At 40.0% G+C, this 25,000-nt stretch overlaps 1 protein-coding gene across 8 annotated transcripts in view; it reads right to left on the bottom strand.

Annotated features, from left to right (window-relative positions):
- Positions 1-25,000, bottom strand: part of TCF3 (transcription factor 3) — a 262,782-nt gene that overhangs the window by 102,527 nt on the left and 135,255 nt on the right. For 6 of the 8 annotated variants that reach the window (XM_053703095.1, XM_053703096.1, XM_053703097.1 and 3 more), the window contains 4 exons: positions 12,902-12,940; positions 8,838-8,911; positions 7,030-7,126; positions 6,406-6,473 (listed from right to left, as the gene is read on the bottom strand). In XM_053703095.1, coding sequence (XP_053559070.1) covers positions 6,406-6,473; positions 7,030-7,126; positions 8,838-8,911; positions 12,902-12,940 — 278 coding nt within the window. The remainder of the gene's footprint in view (positions 1-6,405; positions 6,474-7,029; positions 7,127-8,837; positions 8,912-12,901; positions 12,941-25,000) is intronic. The other 2 variants (XM_053703099.1, XM_053703098.1) reach the window with 1 other exon arrangement.

Raw genomic sequence — 25,000 nt, 5'->3', positions numbered from 1 at the left:
CCCCCAGCACTACTTAAAGGCATACTTAAGTCACAATAAATCAGAACAGTGAGGAATAATTCTGATCCTAGGGTGGGAGCCTCCCAGTTGTTCGAAATGGGTGAAAGATTTGCAGAGAGGGGGTATAAGACACAACACATCAAACAAATGATGAACGAAGTGTCACAATACACACAGACACAATTGCTGGCAAAGAAACCAAGACAAACCACAGATGAAAAGCTTATAATGGCCACTACATTTTCTCCAAGTACCAGAAATGCTGGACTTTTCCTAAGGACACATTGGCCGATTGTGTCTACTGACCCAAAGCTACGTTTCAGTATCCACCTTACACCTATGGTGGATTACAGGAGGGGCACAAACTTGCGGGACTTACTGGTCAAGACTGACCCAAGGGCAAGCTACAGACCCATGACACATATTAACATCAGGGGATCCTACCGGTGTCTAGGGTGCACTACCTGTAACGGGCTCATTAGTACAAAGACATTTCATCACCCACATACCAACAGGCAGTTTGGTATCCGCCACTCCATTACCTGCACAACCACATTCGTTGTATATCTGTTGGTGTGTCCTTGTTCTCGCTTTTATGTTAGCAAGACGACAGGCACACTCAGGGAAAGAATGGCTAATCACCGACATGCCATCCGGTCGGCTCTCAAGTCTGGGGACTCGGACCAACCAGTGGCCAGGCACTGTGCACAGTACAAACATCCGGTGGCATCAATAAGATACACACTTATCGATCATGTCCCCCCTCTAGATAGGGGAGGTGATAGAAGCAAGATACTCCTGCAACGGGAGGCACAGTGGATGTATCGGTTGGGCACGGTGCACCCAGGTGGGCTTAACACAACTCCTGATTTTAAAGCCTTAATGTAATGCGGCTGTAAGGTGCGATACATTCTAAGGGTACGGTGCCTAGACTACCATGACTCTGTGAATCCAGGGTTGGGTGAACTCTGTTATGGGGGATTACCTAACCAGGCTGATACATAGCACCAGGTATGGGGGTCTGTGGTTTTTCCAATACCCGAGTGGAAGTCAGGTAGTGGTGCTTTAGAGTTACCAGTTTTTTAACACACGTAGCCGGTTTATCATTACAAGGCTCATAAGGTGTGGTCGCCACCTAATATCTATATCACAATGGCTGAGCACAACAATGGAGAGAATATTTCTCCAAATTCAAGTAACAAGGATGACCCATGAAGGAATGGTATTCTGGTTCCCTAGATAACCTGGAGATCACACTATATGAAAGTCAGTTAAGCTATATGATATTGGAATATAAGAATGATCTCAGTGTGGCTTAAGAACTTGAAGAGTAAAGATCAATTAATATGAAGAAGGTTTAATGGAGCAATAGGATACCTCTCATGGTGTTGCGTGGAGGCTGATAATGCATTCCTGGGACTTATGGAGTCAAACTATTAGCCTGAGGGGTATTACAGCATTGAATAGGAGGACCCTGATCAATACTTGTTTTTAAATCTATCTTTGTCTTCACTGAAGTATATCTTCAAGTGTCTGGTGATCCTGGCAGTGAATGAGGCGGTTGTATGTGTGGCATGATCTTTTAGCTATAGTTATAGATCATTGAAGTAATGGTGTAGTCTTATCAAGCTATTCAGTACAGGTCAGGGGGACCTGATCATTATGCATTCATATAGAAACAATGGGGGGTGACACAATGTTGAGGTTTCTTAAACAACACCCAGCATAGTGATCAGGGTAAACCTTATTGAACTACAGTAGCGTAAAAAATTCAAATTTCAAGCTTGGAGTTCTATTATATACTGGGCACTTTGGGAAACTAGGATGCGACCTAGAAGATCTTGAGTTTACACATTATTCATTTCTATGTTGTGTTTACTTTATACTATAGTGAATTATGGCTGTCACTCTGCAGCGTAATACGCAATTTCACTGTTAGCCATCAGTACAGGTAATTTAAGTCTGTTTTTTCTTAGTTTGTATACATGTGTATTAGCATAGTGCACTATTTGAGTTAGTATAAAATTACACAACATTGTAGATCACGTTTGTTCATGTTTCTTATTTTCCCCATAAAGTGACAGGGATATGTTGTATACACTGGTTGCCATGACAATGGGCAGCTGTTTCGTAAAATACTTTCTTTTGAATTTTTGCCTTTTATGCACATTAGTACTTGATATGGTAATAATATTGAGTACACACATATAAGAGAGATCCTTTTATGGTTTAGTTTTCACAATTTGAGTGGTTACAACTATTCAGTTAAAATTTGTTTACCGGAAGTGATGTGGCGCACGTCTTCCGGCACGTAGCACTGGTGGAACGCAGTATGCGTTCCAACATCGGTAGTTTGGCGCCAAGGAAAAGGGGATGGTTTGAAGTGGTATGAGTGAGTATGTCACTATTTATACGTAATCTATGTTTTATTTTAACTATGCTGATGGAGGAGGCAAGACCTCCGAAAACGTTACATATATCTTATCTATATATAGATATCTATATATACACACACACATACACACACATATGCACACACACTTTGTTTACAGGGGAGAATGGAGGGAGAATGGAGGGAGAGGATATGACTACTACAATGTAAAGTAATGAGTGTACAACCTGTATAACAGTCATGTGACTCGTTAGTCAGTGTCATGTGACTCGTTAGTGTTACAAGGTCTCAAGTGTGAATGGGGAGCAGGTGTGTTAAATTGGTTTTATTTCTCTCACACTGGTCAGTGGAAGTTTAACATGGCATCTCGTGGCAAAGAACTTTCTGAGAATATGAAAAAAAGAATTGTTGCTCTACATAAAAATGGCCTAGGCTGTAAGAAGATTGCCAAGGCCCTAAAACTGAGCTGCAGCACGGTGGGCAGAACCATACAGTGGTTTCACAGGACAAATTCCACTCAGAACAGGCCTTGTCATGGTCGACCAAAGAAGTTGAGTGTAGATGCTCAGAGTCATATCCAGAGGTTGTCTTAGCGAAACAAACGTATGAGTGCTGCCAGCATTGCTAAAGAGATAGAAGGGGTGGGGGGTCAGCCTGTCGGTGCTCAGACCATACGCTGCACACTGTATCAAATTGGCCTGCATGACTTTTGTCCCAGAAGGAAGCCTCTTCTATAGATGATGCACAAGAAAGCCTGCAAACAGTTTGCTGAATACAAGCAGACAAAGGACATGGATTACTGGAACCATGTCCTGTGGTTCGATGAGACCAAGATAAACTTATTTGGTTCAGATGGTGTCAAGCGTGTGTGGCGGCAACCAGGTGAGGAGTGCAAAGACAAGTGTGTCTTGCCTACAGTCAAGCATGGTGGTGGGAGTGGAGGAGTGGAAGAGGACTCCAGTGGCAACCTGTGAAGCTCTGGTGAACTCCATGCCCAAAAGGGTTAAGGCAGTGCTTGAAAATAATGGTGGCCACACAAAATATTGAAACTTTGTGCCCAATTTGGACATTTCCGCTTAGGGGTGTACTCACTTTTGTTGCCAGCGGTTTAGACATTATTGGCGGTGTGGCGAGTTATTTTGAGGGGACAGCAAATTAACACTGTTACACAGGCTGTACACTCACTACTTTACATTGTAGCAAAGTGTCATTTTTTCAGTGTTGTCACATGAAAAGATCTAATAAAATATTTACAAAAATGTAAGGGGTGTACTCACTTTTGTGAGATACTGTGTATATATAAAATATATATATATATATATATATATATATATATATATATACATACATACACACACACACATACATATATACATATAAACACACACACATACGCTGTACTTTGCCTAGCGTACAGCATGACGTATATATACACGTCAGAGCTGGAGTTCCTGAGTTCCAGTCACCTGCCTGCATATGGAACTGGAGCACGATCGGTGCTCCGGTTCCATATGGAGGCAGATGCCAGATCGTTACAGACTGTCTGTAATGATCATTTGCTGGTGCCGGCGGAAGGTGTGGGAGGAAACCGGGAGGTAAGTGGGAAATCAAGCAGCGAAGGGGGGAGGCAAGAGGAGCGAGTGGGATGGCCCTGCACAGCAAAAAAAAAAAAAAAAAAAAAAAAAATTAGAGAGAGGGAGGGATAGATACATAAAAATGTGGGGTGAAGGTCCCTTGACAACGATTGCCTGGGTGGGTGGGTGGGGGAAACCACTAACCTATAGGAAAAAAACAAACAAAAAAAAAATAAACCATGATGTATTTTACAGGCAATGGCAGACAGCTGCCAGTACTAAAGATGGAGCAAGCCGTGGGAGGGTTAGGGAGGTGGGAGGATTAAGGAAGATCACTACAGTGCAGAAAATAAATAAATATGGAGAATAATAGAAAAAAAACAAACAACCCTAAACTGCATACTGGCAGGGGGGGGGGTGAGGGAGGGAAGAGAGCTGTTTAGGAGGGATCAGGTAGGGATCAGGGGGTGGGAGGGTAATCTCTAGACTAAAGCTAAAATTAACCTTACAAGCTACCCGATTAACCCCTTCACTGCCTGGAATAATAGAAATGTGGTGGACAGCTGCAATTAGCGTCCTTCTAATTACCAAAAAGCAGCTATGTATGTCTGCTATTTCTGAACAAATGGGGATCACAGAGAAGCTTTTACAATCATTTGTGCCATGATTACACAAGCAGTATGTAATTTTTTTCAGTGAGAAACCCAAAGTTTGTGAAAAAGTTAACTATTTTTTATATGATCGCATTTGGCATGAAATATAGAAAAACGGACCTAGCTCAAAACCTTGCATTGTCTACTTTAAAAAAATAAATAAAAATAAAATTAAAACAGGTAAATATAGAGAAAAAAAAAACTAAGGCTCTATTTCTGTTTTAATTGAGTGATAGCAAAAATGCTAAAAATTCTCTTCTATTTTCTCTGAAAGTCCCGGTAGCGAAGGGGTTAATCTAGTGTAATTCATATATGTATAAAAATTCAGTCTCCACCCCCCTTTTCTGAAATCACTGCTGCATGTGCTGCTTGTATCACTTGTTCCTGTATTGGATCTGCATTTGCTACAGGAACACCCACTAGCAATCCAAAGCTGATACGGGAGGAAATCACAGGAACACACACAGTAGGGAAGAAGAAAGCACTGCATGCAACCTTAATTTTGCCTCTTGAGAAACCGGAAAAACGCATTTCAATTTTAATTGAAGAAACATAAAATTCAAAATGAAACTTTCATGGTTGCAGTTTTAAGAGAATTTTGCACGTTGATTCTATTATCAAATATACTACACACATATGCTGCATCATTGTCTCACCAGATGTGATCGGTTAGGGCCAAGTAGTGCATTTCTGCTCTGGAGCAGACTTTAGCTATATGCTTAAAGGGACAGTTTACTCAAAAATGTTCTCCCCTTTAATTTATTCCCATTGATCCACTTTACCTGCTGGAGTGTATTAAATTGTTTACAAGTATTTCCAGTACCCTTATATTGGCATTTAAAATAGTTGATTTAGCCTGTGGTATCCCCACCCATCCTGAAAGTTTTTGGCCTCGAGGCCAAGCTGTGTTAACACAGCCAGTAGAAGAAATTACACTCCCAGTGGGGTATAGAAGGTAATAAAATGTTAATTTTCCATTGTTCTCTCCAAGTATTGGTGATTGGTTTAGGGAGAGATAGAAGATAAAGAAGCAGGTATATGTACACAATGTGATAAAGTAATGAGATCTGATTATACCTACAAGCTCAACCCATTTTATTAGGTTGTGGCTTAAAAACACAAAATCATCTAATTCATATACACAAATAAGCCTTGAAAAAGCAAATCTCATAATTTTATATTCTGCTGCTGGTAAAAAAAAAAGTAATTGGAAACACATTAAGGGAAAAGCAATTTTATAGTGTACCGTCCCTTTAAGCACAGTTATACACAATTAGTAGTGGAATCATACTATGCTCTAACACACTGTGATATTCGTTATTTTGACTAATATTCCTTTAATTTATATCTGCAAAATTTAGCAGAAGAGCATTGCCTCAGACTGGCAACCTTATTAAAGGGGTGTATCTGTAGGATGCAGAGAAATAGCAAAGCCCTGCAAATTATATTAACACAGCAACATTTTGTGCAGAGCATATTGTGTACATGTTGTTCATACATAAACTAACTTTCAGATTTAAAAAAACAAAACCCCAAAAAAACCACAATACATACAAATAAAAATATACTGCTACCGAAACGCAATGAAGAGAGACCATTCCAGAGAGGCATAGAATAGGTTTGTTGTCACCACACTCTAGACCCCTCATGATGCCCAAGTCCACCCTTATAAATTGTAACCTGGGGACCACATTAATATTGATAGAAACTAGAGAGATATATTTGAGCCTGTCCTGATAAGCTGTAGTCATATGGTCAACTTGCATTGCAAAGTAACACAACACACCTGATTGATTGCTGGCATTCCTGGCTCTCTACCAAAGCTGGAATATGGTGTCCTGTCATTATTTTTTCCTGTAGAAAGAGGAAAGTCCAGTTAGTAACAAGACCTTAAAGTGATGGTAAATCTGAGCATAAAAAAAAACAAAAAAAAAAAACAAAGCTAGGATTTACCATCACTAAAAATAAAGTGGACTTTCCATAAACTCAACCTGTCTGTGCTGCGGCACTTGGCTAAAGTCAGCACCTCCATCTGCCCATGGTACAGCGCTTTTTTTTACCACTGAGGTAACGTTTCTACCTCTAAACCAATAGCCGTACTAGCATACAGAACACTGTCAGATGACTAGCACAGCTATTTATTTAGAGGTGGAAGAGTCACCTCATTGAGAGAAGAGCACTGTGCCGTGGAAACCGCGAGACAGAAAAGGCGAGTTTAGCATTTTTTTTTTATTTCTCTTACTAGCTGATTGACAGTCCAGTTTATTTTTAGTGATGGTAAATCCTACTGTTTTTTTTTAAATGCTTGGATTTGCCATCACTGTAAACATCTCTAGTTCATGACATCATTGATAAGTACAATATAGTAAGGAGAAAGCCAGTTCTGTTTCTCCAGTGCCACCACACTCACCCACAAGTCCAGAAGCAAGGAACGGCGCAGAAGATAAATTCCCTTCATGTGATGGAAGATCCCTGTGATCCCCATAGTGTGAGTTGTCCGGATACCCCTGTAGAAGAAGAAAACAAAAGTGTGAGAAAGATGGAGGTAAGATAGGCAGGAGAAAAAAAAAAATCATAACCTCCATCATATTTCAGGTTTTCACTGATAAGAATTGCATCTATTGAACGAATATACAGCATCACTTTACAACAAAAGATTACCCAAGGCAGAAATATTTTGTTTATTTATCGAGTTTCAAAACACTTTATGAGGAGGGTCTTTAAAAAACAGATTACATGCTACAGCCCTTAAAGCAGGGCTAACTTGGGCACCAGTAGCAACAAAATTAACAGGATTAAACAGTTCCCTGGGCCCTGCTGCGTGGAAGGGGAGAGGTGTAGGTCTGACATGTGACTTTAGGGTGAACATTATACACCTCAGACTAATCATTAAATATCCCTAGTAAACATTATATATCCTCTGAAATATTGCTGAGCTACAGTGCAGTTATAATTAGGATCTTTTAAAGGAACATTATAATGGAATAATAAAACACCCTAAAGAATTAGGCCCTTTCTAATTATGTGTTTAGCTCTCACAAATGGAACAAGAATGCTCTTTTCCAAGTTAAATGCTTATGACTCCCATACCTTTTTTTTTCTGCTAACAGCAGACAATCACATTTTATTTTCATCTAAAATAATACACTCTAGAAACTGAAATTAATTTAAATGTTACGCAGTCAGGTCTATTACATAAAACGTCTGTTTGCATAGTTTCAGGGATGGGGCCTAGCCAGACCAGGCAAACTATGTACAATCATACAAATAGTCTAGGCACTACAGGATTACTGGATTAAAACAATGTGAGAGTTTGTCACTGAATTTATTAAAGGGGCAACGTATCAAGCAAGCAGTTGTAAAGGTTTTGTTGCATTCAAAGCTGCTGCGTGAGCATCATTTGAAATAGACTAGGCTCTCTTCTGTCTCACTTCCACTGGGAGGCAGAATTCTGCTGTTTATTGTTTACATAGCATTTCTACAGTCAAAAGGGCAGTAATTAAAGCAGAAATTTGACAAAATAAGGGTAAAGAGTTAATTTGTAAACAATTCAATACACCCCAGCAGGTAAAATAGGTAATTGAGAACAAATTAATGAGGAGAAATTCTACAGTGCAACGTCCCTTTAAGTATTGCCTTAGTCATCCAGCAAGAGTCTGCCATGAGACCGCTATAAGGCTGCAGGCTTTGCCATAGAGTATAAACAGATTGAAATACAGAAAATATAGCAACACCAGCATAAACACATTTTATACACATTTTTTGCTGCCACTGGGAGCATTAAAACTAGCTCCGGCTACTTGCATAGCAATGTAGCAATATCTGGCAAACACATGGTTAAAGCAGCACAGTATTTGTATTGGCTTTTCAATGATTTTCTTTTATCATATGTGGTCAAGGGTAAAATGAACGTGGTCCCACTGAGTAACGTACTGAGCCTTCAAGCATCCTATAATATGTATAGAATATTTATCCCTGATCTTTCAGGATTTCTCCTCAGTTTCTAAAACCGCATTCAACTTTATGCCTTGTATTACTGCTCACATAACCTTCCTTGCCACACAAGTTATATGCAACGCAGGATATACTGTCCAGGATCCCAAACAAGTTAGTCTATATTAAAATGCCAAAGAAAGCAAAAACTGCATAAAATGCCATTAATTGACTAGTACAGCTTTGTTGTATTTACATTTTTATATTTGGCATCACACTACTTACCCTTCCTTGGTCAAACGATGATCCATTATGATCCCCAGTTCCCCAGGACCCAGAGCCTGTCCTCTCTTCAAGGCCTGTAAGCAAAACATACCATTAACACATATAACCTGTCAATCAGTTTTCAAAGTTTAATACCTGGTCACCTGATACCACAGATTAGCCCCCCCACCAACATTTAAAGGGACACTCAAAATTGAATTTTCTATCAAAAGTTGAAAATTTATGTACAGCGAGGGAAAAAACTATTACTTTGATTATACTTTTTTGCTGCTTTTCTGTAATTTAACTGTACAAAATTGTAACTCTAACCCTCCTACATGCTGCATATGAATTGCTTGATTTCACTCACACATATCTACACATCTCTCTTTCTCTATCTAATCAGGCATGTGCATTCAGATCATTCGTGATGATCTTAATGCAGAAGCAGGTGGCAGCTTGTGCCATTCGGCTCTTATAGTAGCCAGATATATTCTAATAAAAGATCACCACACTAAAATCTGTGCAAATCCAGTTCTTAATGTGCTGATCTTTCACTAGAATTATGGGTACAAAAAGATATGAACGGCCACGCACTTCCGCATTCGGATCATCACGAATAATCTGAATGCAAATGTTATGTATATATGTAAATAGAGAGAGAAATAGAAAGAGAAATAAAGAGGGGGGATAGAAATACATGATAGAGATATATATATATATATAGATATATAGATATATATAGATATATATAGATATATATAGATATAGATATATATAGATATATATAGATATATATAGATATATATAGATATATATATATATATATATATATATATATAAAATGTATGGTGAGACCAATATACATCTACACTGCCCAAGAGATTTAGGAGTTACTATGACTATTAAGAAACCCATGTACATTTTATTTTTTATAGATAAATAGAATGTAAAAATAGGAGATCGAAATGTAAAAAAAAAAAAAAAAAAATCTACAATCCCTGTCAAGCTACGGCTACATCAATCATTAAATATATAGAGACTTATTACAGACTGCATGATGAAATTTCAGGTTTGCTAGATTACAGTCCCAGGATATCAGTGTGTATTGGAGAGAACTGCGCACGCATCAAGTACAGGGATCTGCTTCTCCCCAGGGGAAACAATTCTAGGGTAGGTACACAGTCCCCAAGCGCAGCCTTCCGAGAAAACCGTCTCTATCCGTTCCTGGAAACCCAACACACCATCAGCACTACTTATAGCTCAAAAGGATAGTCTGTAACGTGTACAATCATCTCACATTCAATTCAGTATCTTACAAGATAAAAAAAAATGTAAGGGTTTCATCACATTCTATATTCAACCTCTAGTAGATTGCGCAGTTCCGATAAACACTAAAGTTAACAACCACTTCACTGCTAGAGAGCGTTCAATACAAATGCAGAGTAAGCAATATACAGCATATATCCATTTTATAAGGGACCCATATATGTTTGCACACTAATATACCACATTTTTATTCCACAACGTTGCTCATTTAGCTAGAAACAGGGAGACAAAATTACAGCTTGCAACAGCCTGTGTCTTTTGTGCTTGTGATTCTCCCCCTCTCTTCCCCCCACCCCTAGAGAATTGGTGGTTTAATTGCTGTCTAATTTGCATAATTATGCATATTAATCTCTGCGGCTCATGAATATTCATCCTGTCTCCTTTACATTTTGTTTTCTAATCAAGAGAGAAGGGGGGGGGGGGATAAAAATGTTGATTACAGAAAGACTAAGAAGTGGGGAGGGGTATGAAGACCTTTCTTGGGGTTACAAGAGAGCTGTGTTCTTTGGATACAGTAAAGAGGTATATGGGGTCAGATCTTCCAAAACTAAGACACCTGGGAAATGGCAGCTTTGCATATCAGCTCAGATGCTCCACTTTTTTTTTTTTTTTTTTTTTTTTTAAAGGTTAGAAGTTTAACATTTCCACAACCGTGCTGACATATGCACAGCATAAAGGGTGCAACACAGTTTTATGATTACTGCAGCCATTCTCCATTTCCTAACCCCTAAGGATTGGGAGTCTATTTTTAGTGCACCTTTGTTATTTTTATTCACTCTTTCTAAAAGGAACCTTTCCACAAACAGATATATTTAGATGTTCTGCACTTTAACTCAACATACAATGGGAGCTCTTTCACAATGCAGGGTGTAAGTTAAAAAGGAACCCCCCCCCCACACACACACAAACATTTATGGGACTCCATCATGCAATAAACTGGTTAAACATAGAAAAGAGAAATTGTTTACCCCACGGCCGCCACAAAGAACTGTATAAACAAGTTATGCAGCAATATGCTCCAGGTTAACACTGGCAGCACTGTTAACAGAACAGAATGTAGAATATATCACATAATATACACACATGCAAAATTACTGCTGGATTATTCTCATCCACCTCAAAAGTCAGCATATTCCTTGTATCCAACACATTCTCTCCCAATGAATGGTATAATCCAATATGCATATAGTCAAAAAATAAAAAGTACACCTGACCCTCTGTTATTGATCATACCCTTTATTTATCACAATTACCAAGTATTACCTATTATAGAAATTTGAATTAAACTTGTTTGCACCTCAATAAAGTAAATTCAAATCTTCTTTTCATATGTTTTTTGACTAGGGGTCACTAACTAGCACTCAAAAACAAAGAGTGAATTCCCAAAGACCCACTTTTTCAGGTAGTATATAAGATCCAACCTTTTCTGATATTGAAGAACTACCAAAAGCAGCAGATGAAGGGTTGAACAGGAAAACACACTAACATATAATAATATATAAAAAGGCATAGTAAAAAAAATGCTGGAGAACCTCATTGCCCTGATGAAAAATCAAATAGGGAAAGAGGATAGTATCTGTAACACAGCTATCCATCTGGCTGAGGTAATACCTAAGAGAGAAAACACCTGCTTAATGTGACAGATCCAAGGTGTGCTTCCCGTGAAAGTTCTAAGGAAAAAAAGGCCATCAAATTTTCAAGGACCAAAGTCAAATTCCATGAAGAACTTACACCTGGGCTGAATATGTACTATAGGAAAAGGAATAAGGTTTTGGGGTCCACTTTAATCCAGTAATAGCGGCAAAGGTAAGATCTGAGCCATGTGTTTAGCCATTTCAGGAATCCATCAAGAAGTTTGAGGCCATCACATAAGGGAATGGAATCTAAAGATTTCTTAAAGCAAATGCATCCATTTAGGGACAGTAACCAAAACTCATTAACAGACTAAGCATGTAAATACTTCAAGCAACTGTGTAACCCTTAAAGGTAACCCTGAAAAGTAAAGTGCTGTGACATCCGGGAAATTCATTTCTGCCCATTACAGAATCAATTAGGCTTTTCTGGAGAAAAAAAACAAAACATCTGATTGGATATTTTAACCTATATCTCCTGAAAATATAAAAAATCTCACAGCCACATGTTTAATATCCACACCCATTGTTGAGTCCCCAGTACATTTAAAATTGGCTGTATGTAAATGGCCTTGGACAAAATTATTTAACAATGGTTTTCCCCACCAATGTGGGTTAAGAATTTGTGATCAACAAGACCTATTTAATGGGCACACCACACAGCTGAATTTACTGACCACTGAGCTAAAATTTAAGCCAATATTTAGCTAAAATTAACGAATATTATATTGTTTCAGTGTTTGTTGCACAAATTGTCATATAATCAATTTCTGTTAAATGATGCAATTTATTGCATGCTTTTAACAGCCAAAGTAACATTTATAAATAACAGAAAAATGTATAATAGTGCAAAGAATTACACTGCCCCCACCCAGCTATTTCATAATGCCACCCAGCTGGAAAGATTTTCTGTGCAGAACAGTGGGTCAAGCAAACATTGGAAGCCTATCATAGCCCTATCCTTAACCAAACTGAATATATAACTGCCCACCAGAACAATGCTTCTTTCACTCATTTTGGAATGTGAAAAGAAAAGCTCATTCTGGAATTGAAAATAATATGAAAGCCTCCAAATGGCTGTCTGCACCATTAGTATCACAGAGGACAACCTTACGAGAGACTCACCCAAATGTGGACTGATAGGTTTTGCATTAATCTGATGCGCTGTAGAGAGAACACAAGTTTTGCAAGGGGTTAAAAAGATGGCTGAGGCAGAACATCCAGCCACATGTAATTAGTAGGACATGACAAAATGTGTGCTTGCATGCAAAATATTTAAACGGATACATGAGAAAATTTCCCAGAGAATACTAATCTATATTGCCATTACAATAACTATGCAAATTGTGACTAGAATGATATCCCATTACAATGCTAGGCCATCTAAATATACAGTAGAAATTGCAGTTCTTACAGGAATACACAAACATGTTAAAATAATGCAGGTAACATTTGACACACACACAAAAATAGCAAACATGCCGTCACAAAAGGGCATAATATAAAGTTCTTGACTGAGGGGGTGGAAACAGGTCACACAGCACAGCCTGGAAAGCAATGGGTAACTGCTCATCCTGTGGGGCTGAAACAGTAAATTTATTTACAATCTGTTCACACACTAAAGTACTATACCTGACAAAAAATATCTGCTTTGTAATAGAGGCAAGAGGATGCAGCACTGTAGTTAGACCCTATTTAGTGGTTCCTGAGGCAAGAAGAGATAAATACTTGCCTCTGGCCACATGAGAGATGTAAAAGGCAGCTCGACTTTCCTGAATTTACAGAGTGAGTCATGAGTGTTTAAACCAGTAGTTGGCAAGTGGTACATTATAATATAACACACACATTATATATATATATATATATATATATATATATATATATATATATATATATATATATATATATATATATATATATATATATATATATATATATATATATATATATATATACATACACACACACATACATACTGTATTACGACATGTAAATATCCCATTTTACAGATGCAAATATTCCAAAAACTAAAACTTTTCCCGTCCCAAGCAGTTTGGATAAAGATGGAGGTTTTTTTTCTTCTATTTTAAATAATCTATGTTGCCTTTACAATAAAAAAAATATATGAGCATGCCTACCAATCAGCACCTGCTTGAATGCTAACCAATATGAAGCACCGGGCTCTAATTTGTTTGTCTGAACACCAAGAGGGGAGTAAGAGAAAAAAAAAAATCTGTAATAGCATTTCGGGTAACTCATTCATAGATGTCTGGGAGTCCACTTTACAATTAGCAGGGTATCCACTTACATTTCAAAAGGAACATTGTTTTGCTCCAATATACTAAATATACAGTTTTGTCTCTTTACCAGAACAAAGTAAATTAATCCCCCCCAGGGTTGATATAAGAGGTAGCTAAATCATGCTACCTTTTTTTGTAAAAAGTTTGTTGCATATTAGAGCTATTTTCCCCAAGTCAATTTGTCCTGCTATAGTTCTAGAGTTTAAAGTCTCAACACAAACTGACAAGACTGCAGAACATTGGTAATAATATACAAAGTTCACTGCAAAGAAATCGTAATACACTTTATGAATCTAATAGATGTTGTATAAATCCTCACAATAACTCCTACTGTGCCATATAAAAACATATATAGCCTATCATATTGTTCCATAGTAGAACCTGAACCTGCCCTCCTTGAACCCAAAGAGACTAGAAAATTATGCCACAAAACTTCACGTCAAAATGACTGGGCAACTGATCAAGCTAGTGCGCTTAGGTACGGCTATCCACTATACAAAGTTCTTCTACAACTCCTCTGTATTACTTTTAAAAAACATAAAATTATGCTTAGCTGATAATTTCATTTCCACCTGTATGGGAAGAGTCCAAAGCTGCATTCCTTACTTGTGGGAAATACTGAACTTGGCCACCAGGAGGAGGCAAAGACACCCCAGCCAAAGGCTTAAATACCTCCCCCACTTCCTCATAACCGCAGTAATTCTGCCAAGGGAACAAGGAACAGTAGGAGAAATATCAGGGTGAAAAAGGTGCCAGAATAAAAAATTTCAAATTTAGGGCCACCCATCGGAGAACACAGGCGAGAGCTGTGGACTCTTCCCATACAGATGGAAATGAAATCATCAGGTAAGCATAATTTTTGTTTTCCATCTTAATATGGAAAGAGTTCACAGCTGCATTCCTTACTTGCGGACCCTAATCTGAGGGCACCACAGCCTGCAAAACCTCCCGAAGGCTGCTTCAGCAGAAGCAAAAACATGAAACTTGTAAAATTTTGAGAAAAGTATGTAAGGAGAAGCAGGCAGCCGCCTTACAAAACTGATCCATAGAAGCCTCATTTTTGAAGGCAAGGAAACCACTGCTCTCATAGAATGAGCCGTAATCCTCAAAGGAGGCTTATGCCCCGCCACTCCTATGCTAAACGGATGACACTCCTCAGACAAAAAGATAAGTAAGTCGAATAGGCCCTCTGACCCCTACACTTCCCGGAAAAGAGAACAAACAGAGAAAGAGGTTTGTCTAAATTTGAAAATAGAACTTCAAGGCAAAACCCACATCCAGAAATAAGTTGTAAACATTCCTTTGACGAAGAAGGATTACGACATGAGAAAGGAAGCACAATCTCTTGATTGATGCTGCGAATTGACACAACCTTAGGAAGAAAACCTAACTTGGTTAGTAGAACAGCCTTATCAGCATGAAAAAACAGATAAGGAGGGGCGCATTGCAAGGCAGCAATCACAGATACTCTGCGCACAGAAGCAATAGCCAGTAAAAAAGGAACCTTCCAAGACAACAATTTAATGTCTACTTCATGCATAGGCTCCAACAGAACCCATTGCCAAACCTTAAGGACAAGATTTAAACTCCAAGTAGGAGCCTTAGATCTAAACACAGGTCTGATCCCAGCAAAGCCTAAACAATTGGCTGCACAACTGGAAGCTCTGCAAACCTCTTGTGCAGTAACACAGACAGGGACGAAAACTGTCCCTTCAGGTGACTTGCAGAAAAGCCCTTCTCCAGATCATCCTGGAGAACAGACTAAGTAGGTGCTCCACACCTTATGATAGATGCGACACGCAACCAACTTAAAAGCTTGAATGAGAGTAAAAATAACTCTCTCAGAAAACCCTCTCCAGGCTAGGACTAAGCGCTCAATCTCCACGCAGTCAACCTCAGAGAAACTAGACAATGATGAACAAAGAGACCTTGGTCAGCAGATCACTGCGACAAGGTAACTTCCACGGAGGAGATAACATCCCCACTAGATCCGCGAACCATATCCTTCGCGGCCAAGACGGAACAGTCCGTATCAGTGACGCCTGCTTGACTCGAGCCACTACACTAGGAAGTAGTGGTAACGGTCTGAAAGGATAAGTTTGGTTGAACTTTCAAGGCACCGCTAATGCACCCGTTAGCTCAGCCTGAGGATCCCTGTACCTTGACCCCTATCTGGGTAGCTTGGTATTGAGAAGTTATAAGATCTTCCTCTTGCAGATCTCTACAAACACTCGGGATGGAGAGACCATTCTCCCGGATGAAAGGATTGTCTGCTGAAGAAATCCGCTTCCCAGTTGTCCACACCCGGAATGTGGATCACTGACAGCGAACAAATGCGGGTCTCCCCCACACCAGAATCCGAGATACTTCCCTCAAAAGTAGGGAGCTTCTCGTTCCCCCTGATGGTTGATGTAAGCCACCGAGGATATATTGTTTGATTGGAATTTAATTAACTGGGATGAACCCAGCAGAGGCCTAGCCTTCACAGCATTGTATATTGCAGAAGATCCAAAATGAGGAGGGAGCTTTACCTCTTGAGACCAGAGGCCCTGTGCCTTCCACAATCACCCAGAATGGTCTTGAGACGGACGTCCCTCAAGACAAGTGATCCTGACAAAACCACCAAGAGAGCAATTCTCCCGATTGGTTGTCCAGAGAAATTTGTTGAGACAAATCCGAATGATCGCCGTTCCACTTGTTTAGCATGCACAATTTGAACATTCTGAAGTGAAACTTGGCAAAGGAAATTATGTCTAAGCTGGACACCATGAGACCAATCACCTCCATACACTGAGCCACAGATGTCCTTAAGGAGATCTGGAGGGCAAGACATGTTGAAGCTAGCTTGCAACATTTCTGGTCTGTTAGAAATATTCTCATGTCTATGGAGACTATTATAGTACCCGAGAATTCTACCCTGGTACTTGATACAAGAGAACACTTTCTAGATTATCTGCCATCCATGGCATCAAAGAAGACAGAGGAGATATTCAGAAAAATTCCATTAGCTAGACCAAACGGAAGGCAATAAACTGGAAGTGGTCCTTGAGGATTGGTACGAGAAGGGAGCATCCTTAAGATCTATCGTGGTCATGAACTACCCTTCTCAAACGAGGGGAAGAATGGACCTTATTGTCTCCATCTTAAAAACGAGGGGACATTTAAAAACCTGCTTAAGCAAAATCGGACGTAAAGTTCTCTCCTTAGGGACCACGAAAAGGTTTGAATAGCATCCCAAACCTATCACTGCGATAGGCACCGGGACAATAACTCCTAGAGGACAGATCTTGTACACACCCCAGAAAGGCTTTCCTCCTTCCTGGGCAGGAAGACAGGAGGAATCTGCCCATGGGTGGCTGAGACTTAAAACCTATCTTGTAACCCTGAGCTATGACCTCCAGGACCCATGGATCCTGCACGTCCCTGAACCAAGCGACTGAAAAGAGTGACATACTGCCCCCTACACGATCCAGAAGAGGACCGGGGACCGCCCATCAATGCAGGCGTAGATTCGGCGGGCTTCTTGCTCTGCTTGGATTTATTCCAGGACTGAGCCGGCTTCTAAGAGCTCTTGGTTTTCTCTGGCTTAGCGGAGGACTGCCGACATGGGCTTTATCAGAACGAAAATCGTCCCTCAGATTAGTTCATATACTCTTGCGGTAGGAGGGCACCCTTGCCCCCTGTGACCGTGGAGATAATTAAATCCAGGTTCTGGACCAGACAAAATCATTCCCTTAAAGGGAGGGAATAAGTCTAGACTTAGAAGTATCCGCAGACCATGACTTCAGCCAGAGCCCAACAGCCCTGAACAGAAAAAAAAAACTGAAGCCATAGCATTCAAGCGAATAAACTGCCTAATAGCAGCACAGATAAAAGAATTAACTCTCAAGGCCATAAATCTTTTCTTTCTGAGTAACGTCAAGGGGATCCTCCACCCCAATCAAATACTATAAAAGGAGTCACACAAGAAGGTAGATTCTCCAGTAACCGCTGGTTGTAACAAATATCCGTATGTTGAAACATCTTTCTTAACAGAGTTTCCATCTTTTATCCATGGGCTCTTCAAACGAAGAACTATCCTTAAGCAGGATAGTAGTACATTTAGCAAGGGTGAAGAATACACCATCCCATTTAGGGACGGAACCTCACAACTCCATTGAGAGTCCAGGACCGGGGACAATATGTTAAAGGGAGAAGAGGGGGAAAAGGAATCCAATCCTGTCCCATTCATTCTTAATAATGTTCACCATCTAAAAGGAGCAGGGAAGGATAAGGTACCACCTTGTCCTCAAAATCTATCCAATTTAGGAATTAAGGGTTCATCAGGCCTTTTGGCATCTGAAACTTTTGAATTCGTCAAAAACTTCCATTAGAAGAAAGCGCAAATTCCTAAACTAAAGTCTGGTTACTCCGCAGCCGGAGGTTTAGAGGCAGCAGACTCTGACCCAGAATGTTCATACTCTGAAGTCTCAGAAAGAACTTCATCCTCGGATAACCCTCAGTTAAATCCAATAAATTATCTGATGTACTCTGGGAAGGAGTGCAATATGTAACCTTTCGCTTGCGCTTAGCAGGGCAAGGTAAAGCATTAAAGGCCGCAGACACCGCTGCCTGAACTGCGCAGTAACGTCTTGTGAAAAAAAGGCCCCCTCCAGATGGAGGATCAGCAATGCTACTGGAAAACTGCATGTATAGAGATATAAGAATGTAGGGTATGCACCTCACTGGACGACAACTCCTCAGAGGTGGACGGCTTTGTGGTATCAAACATGTTTGATATCACATTATCAAGGCATAGGGAACATAATTGAGAGGCCAGAACTAAGGCCTCCTCACCATATAAACAGGAATTACTCATTAGGAATAGAGGGAGTGCCCTCTAAAGTAACATAATCCTCCATCGCTAGTGCAATAACTGGAGAACTAGAGAAATAAAACATTTTATTTTATTCAAAAAACAGCACCCTTATACCCCAATGGCTGGGGCACTCACCACCTCCTATGACCCAGACAGTAGAGATTTATGACCCGGTAAGGAAAAAGGGGAATGAATCACATGGTGCACACTGCAGGACCGTCCCTGCTATGAAAAACCGCGACAAGCTTGTAAGTTGCATGGCTTTCAAAGTGAAAGTGAAACCTTCCATAACAGCCTATGAGCCCATAATATCTCACACATAAAGCAGAATAAAATCAAAAACATAAGATTATTCCCCCCTGTTCAATAATCCCCCTAAGGAGATATTAATCCTTTATTCTATACAGATAAAATGAGTCACACTGTGACCCGGTCTTCTTGCGTTATCATACACGTATAAAATGATCTTACCAGAATCTACGCCGTGGAACAGGAACAAGGCCCTTCAAGTGTGACAGATAGTAGCATCACTTCTGACATGAACTTGAGTGAAGAAAGCAGGCAGCGAAACTAGTCAACGCTGATTGCCTACGGAGCTGTTAGTATAAGTAACTAGACAAATCACTTGCTGTGCCGTGGTAGGGCCTTATTTGGAGGTGAGAGAAGGCAGCCAATAAAGACAAGTCTTGATTCCATTTAAGAGAACATTTCAAAACGTATTTTTAAAATGGATGTCCTTGAATAAAAAACATTATGGGCAAGATTACAAATGGAGCGCTAATTTATCTTGCACCCAGCTTGCAGTAGCAATCAGTGCTTATAAAAATTAACCAGAGATCAGATCTTAGGTTCATTTTTATAAATGACCCCCAAAATTAAAGGGACACTGAATCGCGTAAGAAAAAATTAGGGTTCAGATAGAGCATGCAATTTTAAGCAACTTTCTAATTTACTCCTATTATCAATGTTTCTTCATTCTCTTGCTATCTTTATTTGAAAAAGGCATCTAAGCTTTTTTTTGTTTAGTACTCTGGACAGCACTTTTTATTGGTGGATGAATTTATCCACCAATCAGCAAGGACAACCCAGGTTGTTCACTAAAAATGGGCCGTCATCTAAACTTACATTCTTGCATTTCAAATAAAGATACCAAGAGAATGAAGAAAATTTAATAGGAGTAAATTAGAAAGTTGCTTAAAATTTTATGCTCCATCTGAATCACAAAAGAAATAATGTGGGTTTAGTGTACCTTTAATTGTGATATAGTAGCATCTTTATTTTTTTTTAAATAAAATAACTGCAAAAAGCTGTTTTTGTGGTCTAAAGGGAGCGAGTGTGGGGTGCAAGAAAAAGAAAATGGAACTAAAAAGTGCCTTTATGGGAACTGTGTGTTCCCAGTAAATATATATGTATATGTTTAGATGCATATATATTTGTGTTAATATGTATATACACATATTAACACAAATATATAAGCATTTACATATTTATTTACAATTGGCTGCCATCGCTGCGCTACTTACCCCCTTTGCTGCGTGAGGCTCTCATGCCGTGTCTGACAGCATGAGAACGAAGCTCCCACTTGAGCCTATGGAAGCATGCTCTCGTGAGCGCAATAGTTCCCAGCAATGCCAACACGAGCTTGTGTTCACATTACTGTCAACTTGGAATACCAGTGCACATTAGCGTGTGCTGGTATTACTCAGTGGAGCGCAAATATCGCTTTCACAAAAGCAACATTTAGCGCTCCATTTGTAATCTGACCCTATGTATGGCTGTTTAAAGGGAAAGTCAACACAAGATTTTTTGCTGTTTTAAAAGATAGAAAATCCCTTAATTAGCAATTCCCCAGTTTTGCATAACCAACACAGTTATAATTATACACGTTTTACCTCTAATTACCTTGTATCTAAGCCTTAGCAGACTGCCCCCTTATTTCAGTTCTTTTGACAGACTTGCATTTTAGCCAATCAGAGCTGTCTCCATGGCAAATTCACGTGCATGAGCTCAAGGTTATCTATATGAAACACGTGAACTAATGCCCTCCATTGGTGAAAAACTATGAAAATGCATTTAGATTAGAGGCGACCTTCAAGGTCTAAGAAATTAGCCTATGAACCTCTAGGTTTAGCTTTTAACTAAGAATACCAAGGGAACAAAGCAAAATTGGTGATAACTAAATTGGAAAGTTGTTTAAAATTACATGCCCTATTTGAAACATGAAAGGGTTTTTTGGACTTGACTGTCCCTTTAAGTCCTCCAGCACGGATGCATTGTTTACATGTATACATTAACTTCACTTTAAATTTAAGCTGCTTTTACTTTACTTAAATATTTATATATTTACATTACATAAAAAAATCCCAAAAGCTCAGATACAACACAGCTAAACTAAATGGTTTGACTATAAAGGTTAATTATGTCATTATTTCTGTGTTCTCCCCAGGAACTTTTTAATGGGTGCACAACTCTGCCGATTTTACTGACCATATGGCTAAAATTTAAAAAAAATATAAATTAAAATTAGCTAATATTACAAGTTTTCAATGGTTATTGCTATTAATTTATGCTTTGGCTAGCTAAATATTTTACAATATAACAAAGTATTACACTGCCCCCACCCAACTACTTTTATAATGCCATCCAGCTGGCAAAACTTTCTGTGGAGAACACGGGTCTTGCTAGAAAGTAAAAATACATCTTGATGCTAAAGTTGAAGACCTATAGAGATTGTTAGCCTATACCTCCAGCATGGCACTACAACAGTTAACTGTACTGTCTCTGCTAAATTAACCCTTGACCTCTATGGCAGCAAAAAGGTTAACTTGCTTCTGTTTTGCTTGGGATGGTAAGGAGGGGTGAAGGCTGCCTGCTCCATCCCCATGAACATCTGCTTTTAGAGTCATAAATTCCAGACATAGGCCATAAAGAGTGAAACCCCTTACTGGCAGAGAAGGAATTTACCACAATGCACCATATAGAACATGCTTAAGAGACTTTAATGCATATATGGGAGTAGCCATATACATTTAGTATAGTCTGTACTCATACTATACAGCAAAATTACTACCAGTGTATTAAAGTGCATTCTGTTTATTAGCAGTGCAATTATTAACATTACAATGCAGTATGCTCATTGCCAGTGCGCAGATCAGATCTTGACAAAAATGTAACTGAAACTCAGGAGCCATTCAAGAGGGCAGACTACCCCAGTCCGTTTCATTAATTGCACATGTTCATGCTATATCTGCATATTAGTTTGAGATTAGTTAGCAGGGGTTCTTTTATTCTGCGGACAGGGAAATCAGTGAAAAGAAAAAAACAAATTATGCTTACCTGATAATTTCATTTTCATCGAGGGGAGGAGAGTCCACAGCTTCATTCATTACCATTGGGAATTAAGAACCTGGCCACCAGGAGGAGGCAAAGACACCACAGCCAAAGGCTTAAATACCTCCCCCACTTCCCTCATCCCCCAGTAATTCTGAAGAGGGAACCAGGAATAGTAGGAGAAATATCAGGGTATACAAGGTGCCAGAAGATTATTAAATTTAGGTCCGCCCCACAGAGATACGGGCGGGAGCGGTGGACTCTACTCCCCTCAATGGAAATGAAATTATCAGGTAAGCATAATTTACGCTTCCCATCTAAAAGGGGAGGAGAGTCCACGGCTTCATTCATTACTATTGGGAACATACCCAAGCTCTAGAGGACATTGACAGACTGGTGTCCGTGGTCACAATCTCCCAAGACAGTTTCAAGAAGGTTGTCCCCATGGACAGTTGCTCCGGACGAATCCACCAAGAGATGGAGTTCCGAGTCCGAGCATCCAGGGATATCAGCTGTGATAGATCTGAATGATTGCCGTTCCACTGTCTCAACATGCACAATTGAAGAGGTCTGAGGTGGAACCTGGCAAATGGGATGACATATATCCTTGACACCATGAGACCTTGTTTAAACACTTTAGGTCCAGAATCGGGCGGAACGTGCCCTCCTTCTTTGGAACCACAAAAATTTGGCAAAGTACCCTAGACCCCTTTCAGCTAGGGGTACTGGTACGATAACCCCAAAAGAGGCGAGATCTCTCACACACTCTAGAAAGGCCTCTCTTCTCTCTGGTCTTGAAGACAGGTTTGACAGAAGGAATCTGCCCTCGGGAGGATGGGATCTGAACCCTATATTGCAACCCTGGGAGACAACTTCTAGCATCCAAGGGTTGTAAACGTCCTGCAACCATGTGTCTGAGAAGAGAGATAATCTGCCCTCTATGTGGGCTCCTTAAACGACGAACTATCCTTGAAGGGAATAGTCGTCCGCCTTGCGAGCATAGAAATGGCCCCATCCACCTTAGGGATGGTCCCCCTCAGCTCAAGCTCAGAGTCCGGAACGGGGAACAGTTTTTTTTAAAGGATGAAGAAGGGAAAAGGGCGACCCTAATCGCTCCCATTCATTCTTAATATTTGCCATCTTAACGGGAACCGGGAAAGACTGTGGCACTACCCTGTCCTCGTATACCTTGTCAAGCTTAGGAATCGCAGGTTCCTCCGGTATCTTAGGTTCTGGAACCTCCAGAGTAGCAATCACCTGCTGTAGCAGAAAGCGCAGATTCTCCAGCCTAAACCTATAACCAGGCTCCTCCGCCACCGGAGGTTTAGATGACACTGACTCCTACCCAGAAGGGGTCTCCTACGAAGAGTTGGAGTGAGACCTCATCCTATAGAGCATCTGGATCAGCCATCGGCATGGACAAACCCTGGGTCAGGACGCTATGATAAACCCTACGCTTGCGCTTAGCAGAATGTGGCAAGGCATGGATCGCTTTTGAAACCAGCGATTCCAGTTGGTCTGCAAAGTCTGGCGGCCAACGAATCTCTCCCGAAGTAGTAACGGTTGGACACCGGGGCGCTGCATGTGCAATCAGAGATGAATGTAGGGGACGCACCTCATGGGACAAAGAACCCTCAGAGGTGGACGGCTCAGTAGTACTAGACATCCGTTTACATTTAGATGTTGTAACTTTATCAAGGCATGTGGAATATAGTTGAGCAGGCTGATCTACCAGAACCTCCTCACAAACACGGGAATGAGACTTTAAGGAAGGAGAGCCCTCCATCGCTTGCGTGTTTGGGTAGACCAACTTTATTAAAAAAAGTCACCTTTATACCACCAATAGCAGGGGCACTCACCACCTCCTAGGACCCGGACTACAGAAACCGATACGTCTCCTGCCACAGATCAACAGGGAAGGATAGATAGCTACAGTTAGTCACATGGAATGCCTAGCAGGACCGCCCCTGCACTAGGAAAAAACACGCCAAAAAATGGACGCACAAAATTTCTGCAAATAATCCACACATTGCCAGAGCCTCATCTCGCACATAACGCAGCAATGACACAAACAATATCATGTATAAACCCCCCCTCTGTTCAATAATCCCCCTTCCAGGAATATTAACCCTTGATTTTGTAAAGATAAAAAGGCACCACACTGTGACCCTGTCTTCTATGTTATCATTATTAAGAAATTAAACGATCTTACCAGAATCTACGCCGTGGAACTGGAACACGGCCCTTCAAGTGTGACAGGTTAGTAGCCTCGCTCCTAATATTGACTTGAGTGAAGAAAGCAGGCAGCGAAACTCGTCAACACTGATTGCTTATGGAGCTGTTAAAGGACCAGTCAACACAGTAGATTTGCTTAATCAACAAATGCAAGATAACAAGACAATACAATAGCACTTAGTCTTTTTTTTCTGACAATTTTAAAAGTTATATATTTTTCTACTCCCCCTATACCATGTGACAGCCATCAGCCATTCACAAATGCATACACGTACCACGTGACAGCCATCAGCCATTCACAAATGCATACACACTTATTCTTGCACATGCTCAGTAGTAGCTGGTGACTCAAAAAGTTTAAATATAAAAAGACAGTGCACATTTTGTTAATAGAAGTAAATTGGAAAGTTGTTTAAAATGGCGTGCTCTATCTGAATAATAAAAGTTTAATTTTGATTGAGTGTTCCTTTAATATGAGTCGGGATGGTTTCGCAGAAAGAC

Source organism: Bombina bombina, chromosome 2, assembly GCF_027579735.1.
Source record: "Bombina bombina isolate aBomBom1 chromosome 2, aBomBom1.pri, whole genome shotgun sequence".
Taxonomy (NCBI): domain Eukaryota; kingdom Metazoa; phylum Chordata; class Amphibia; order Anura; family Bombinatoridae; genus Bombina; species Bombina bombina.
This window is presented reverse-complemented; position numbering and strand designations above follow the sequence as displayed.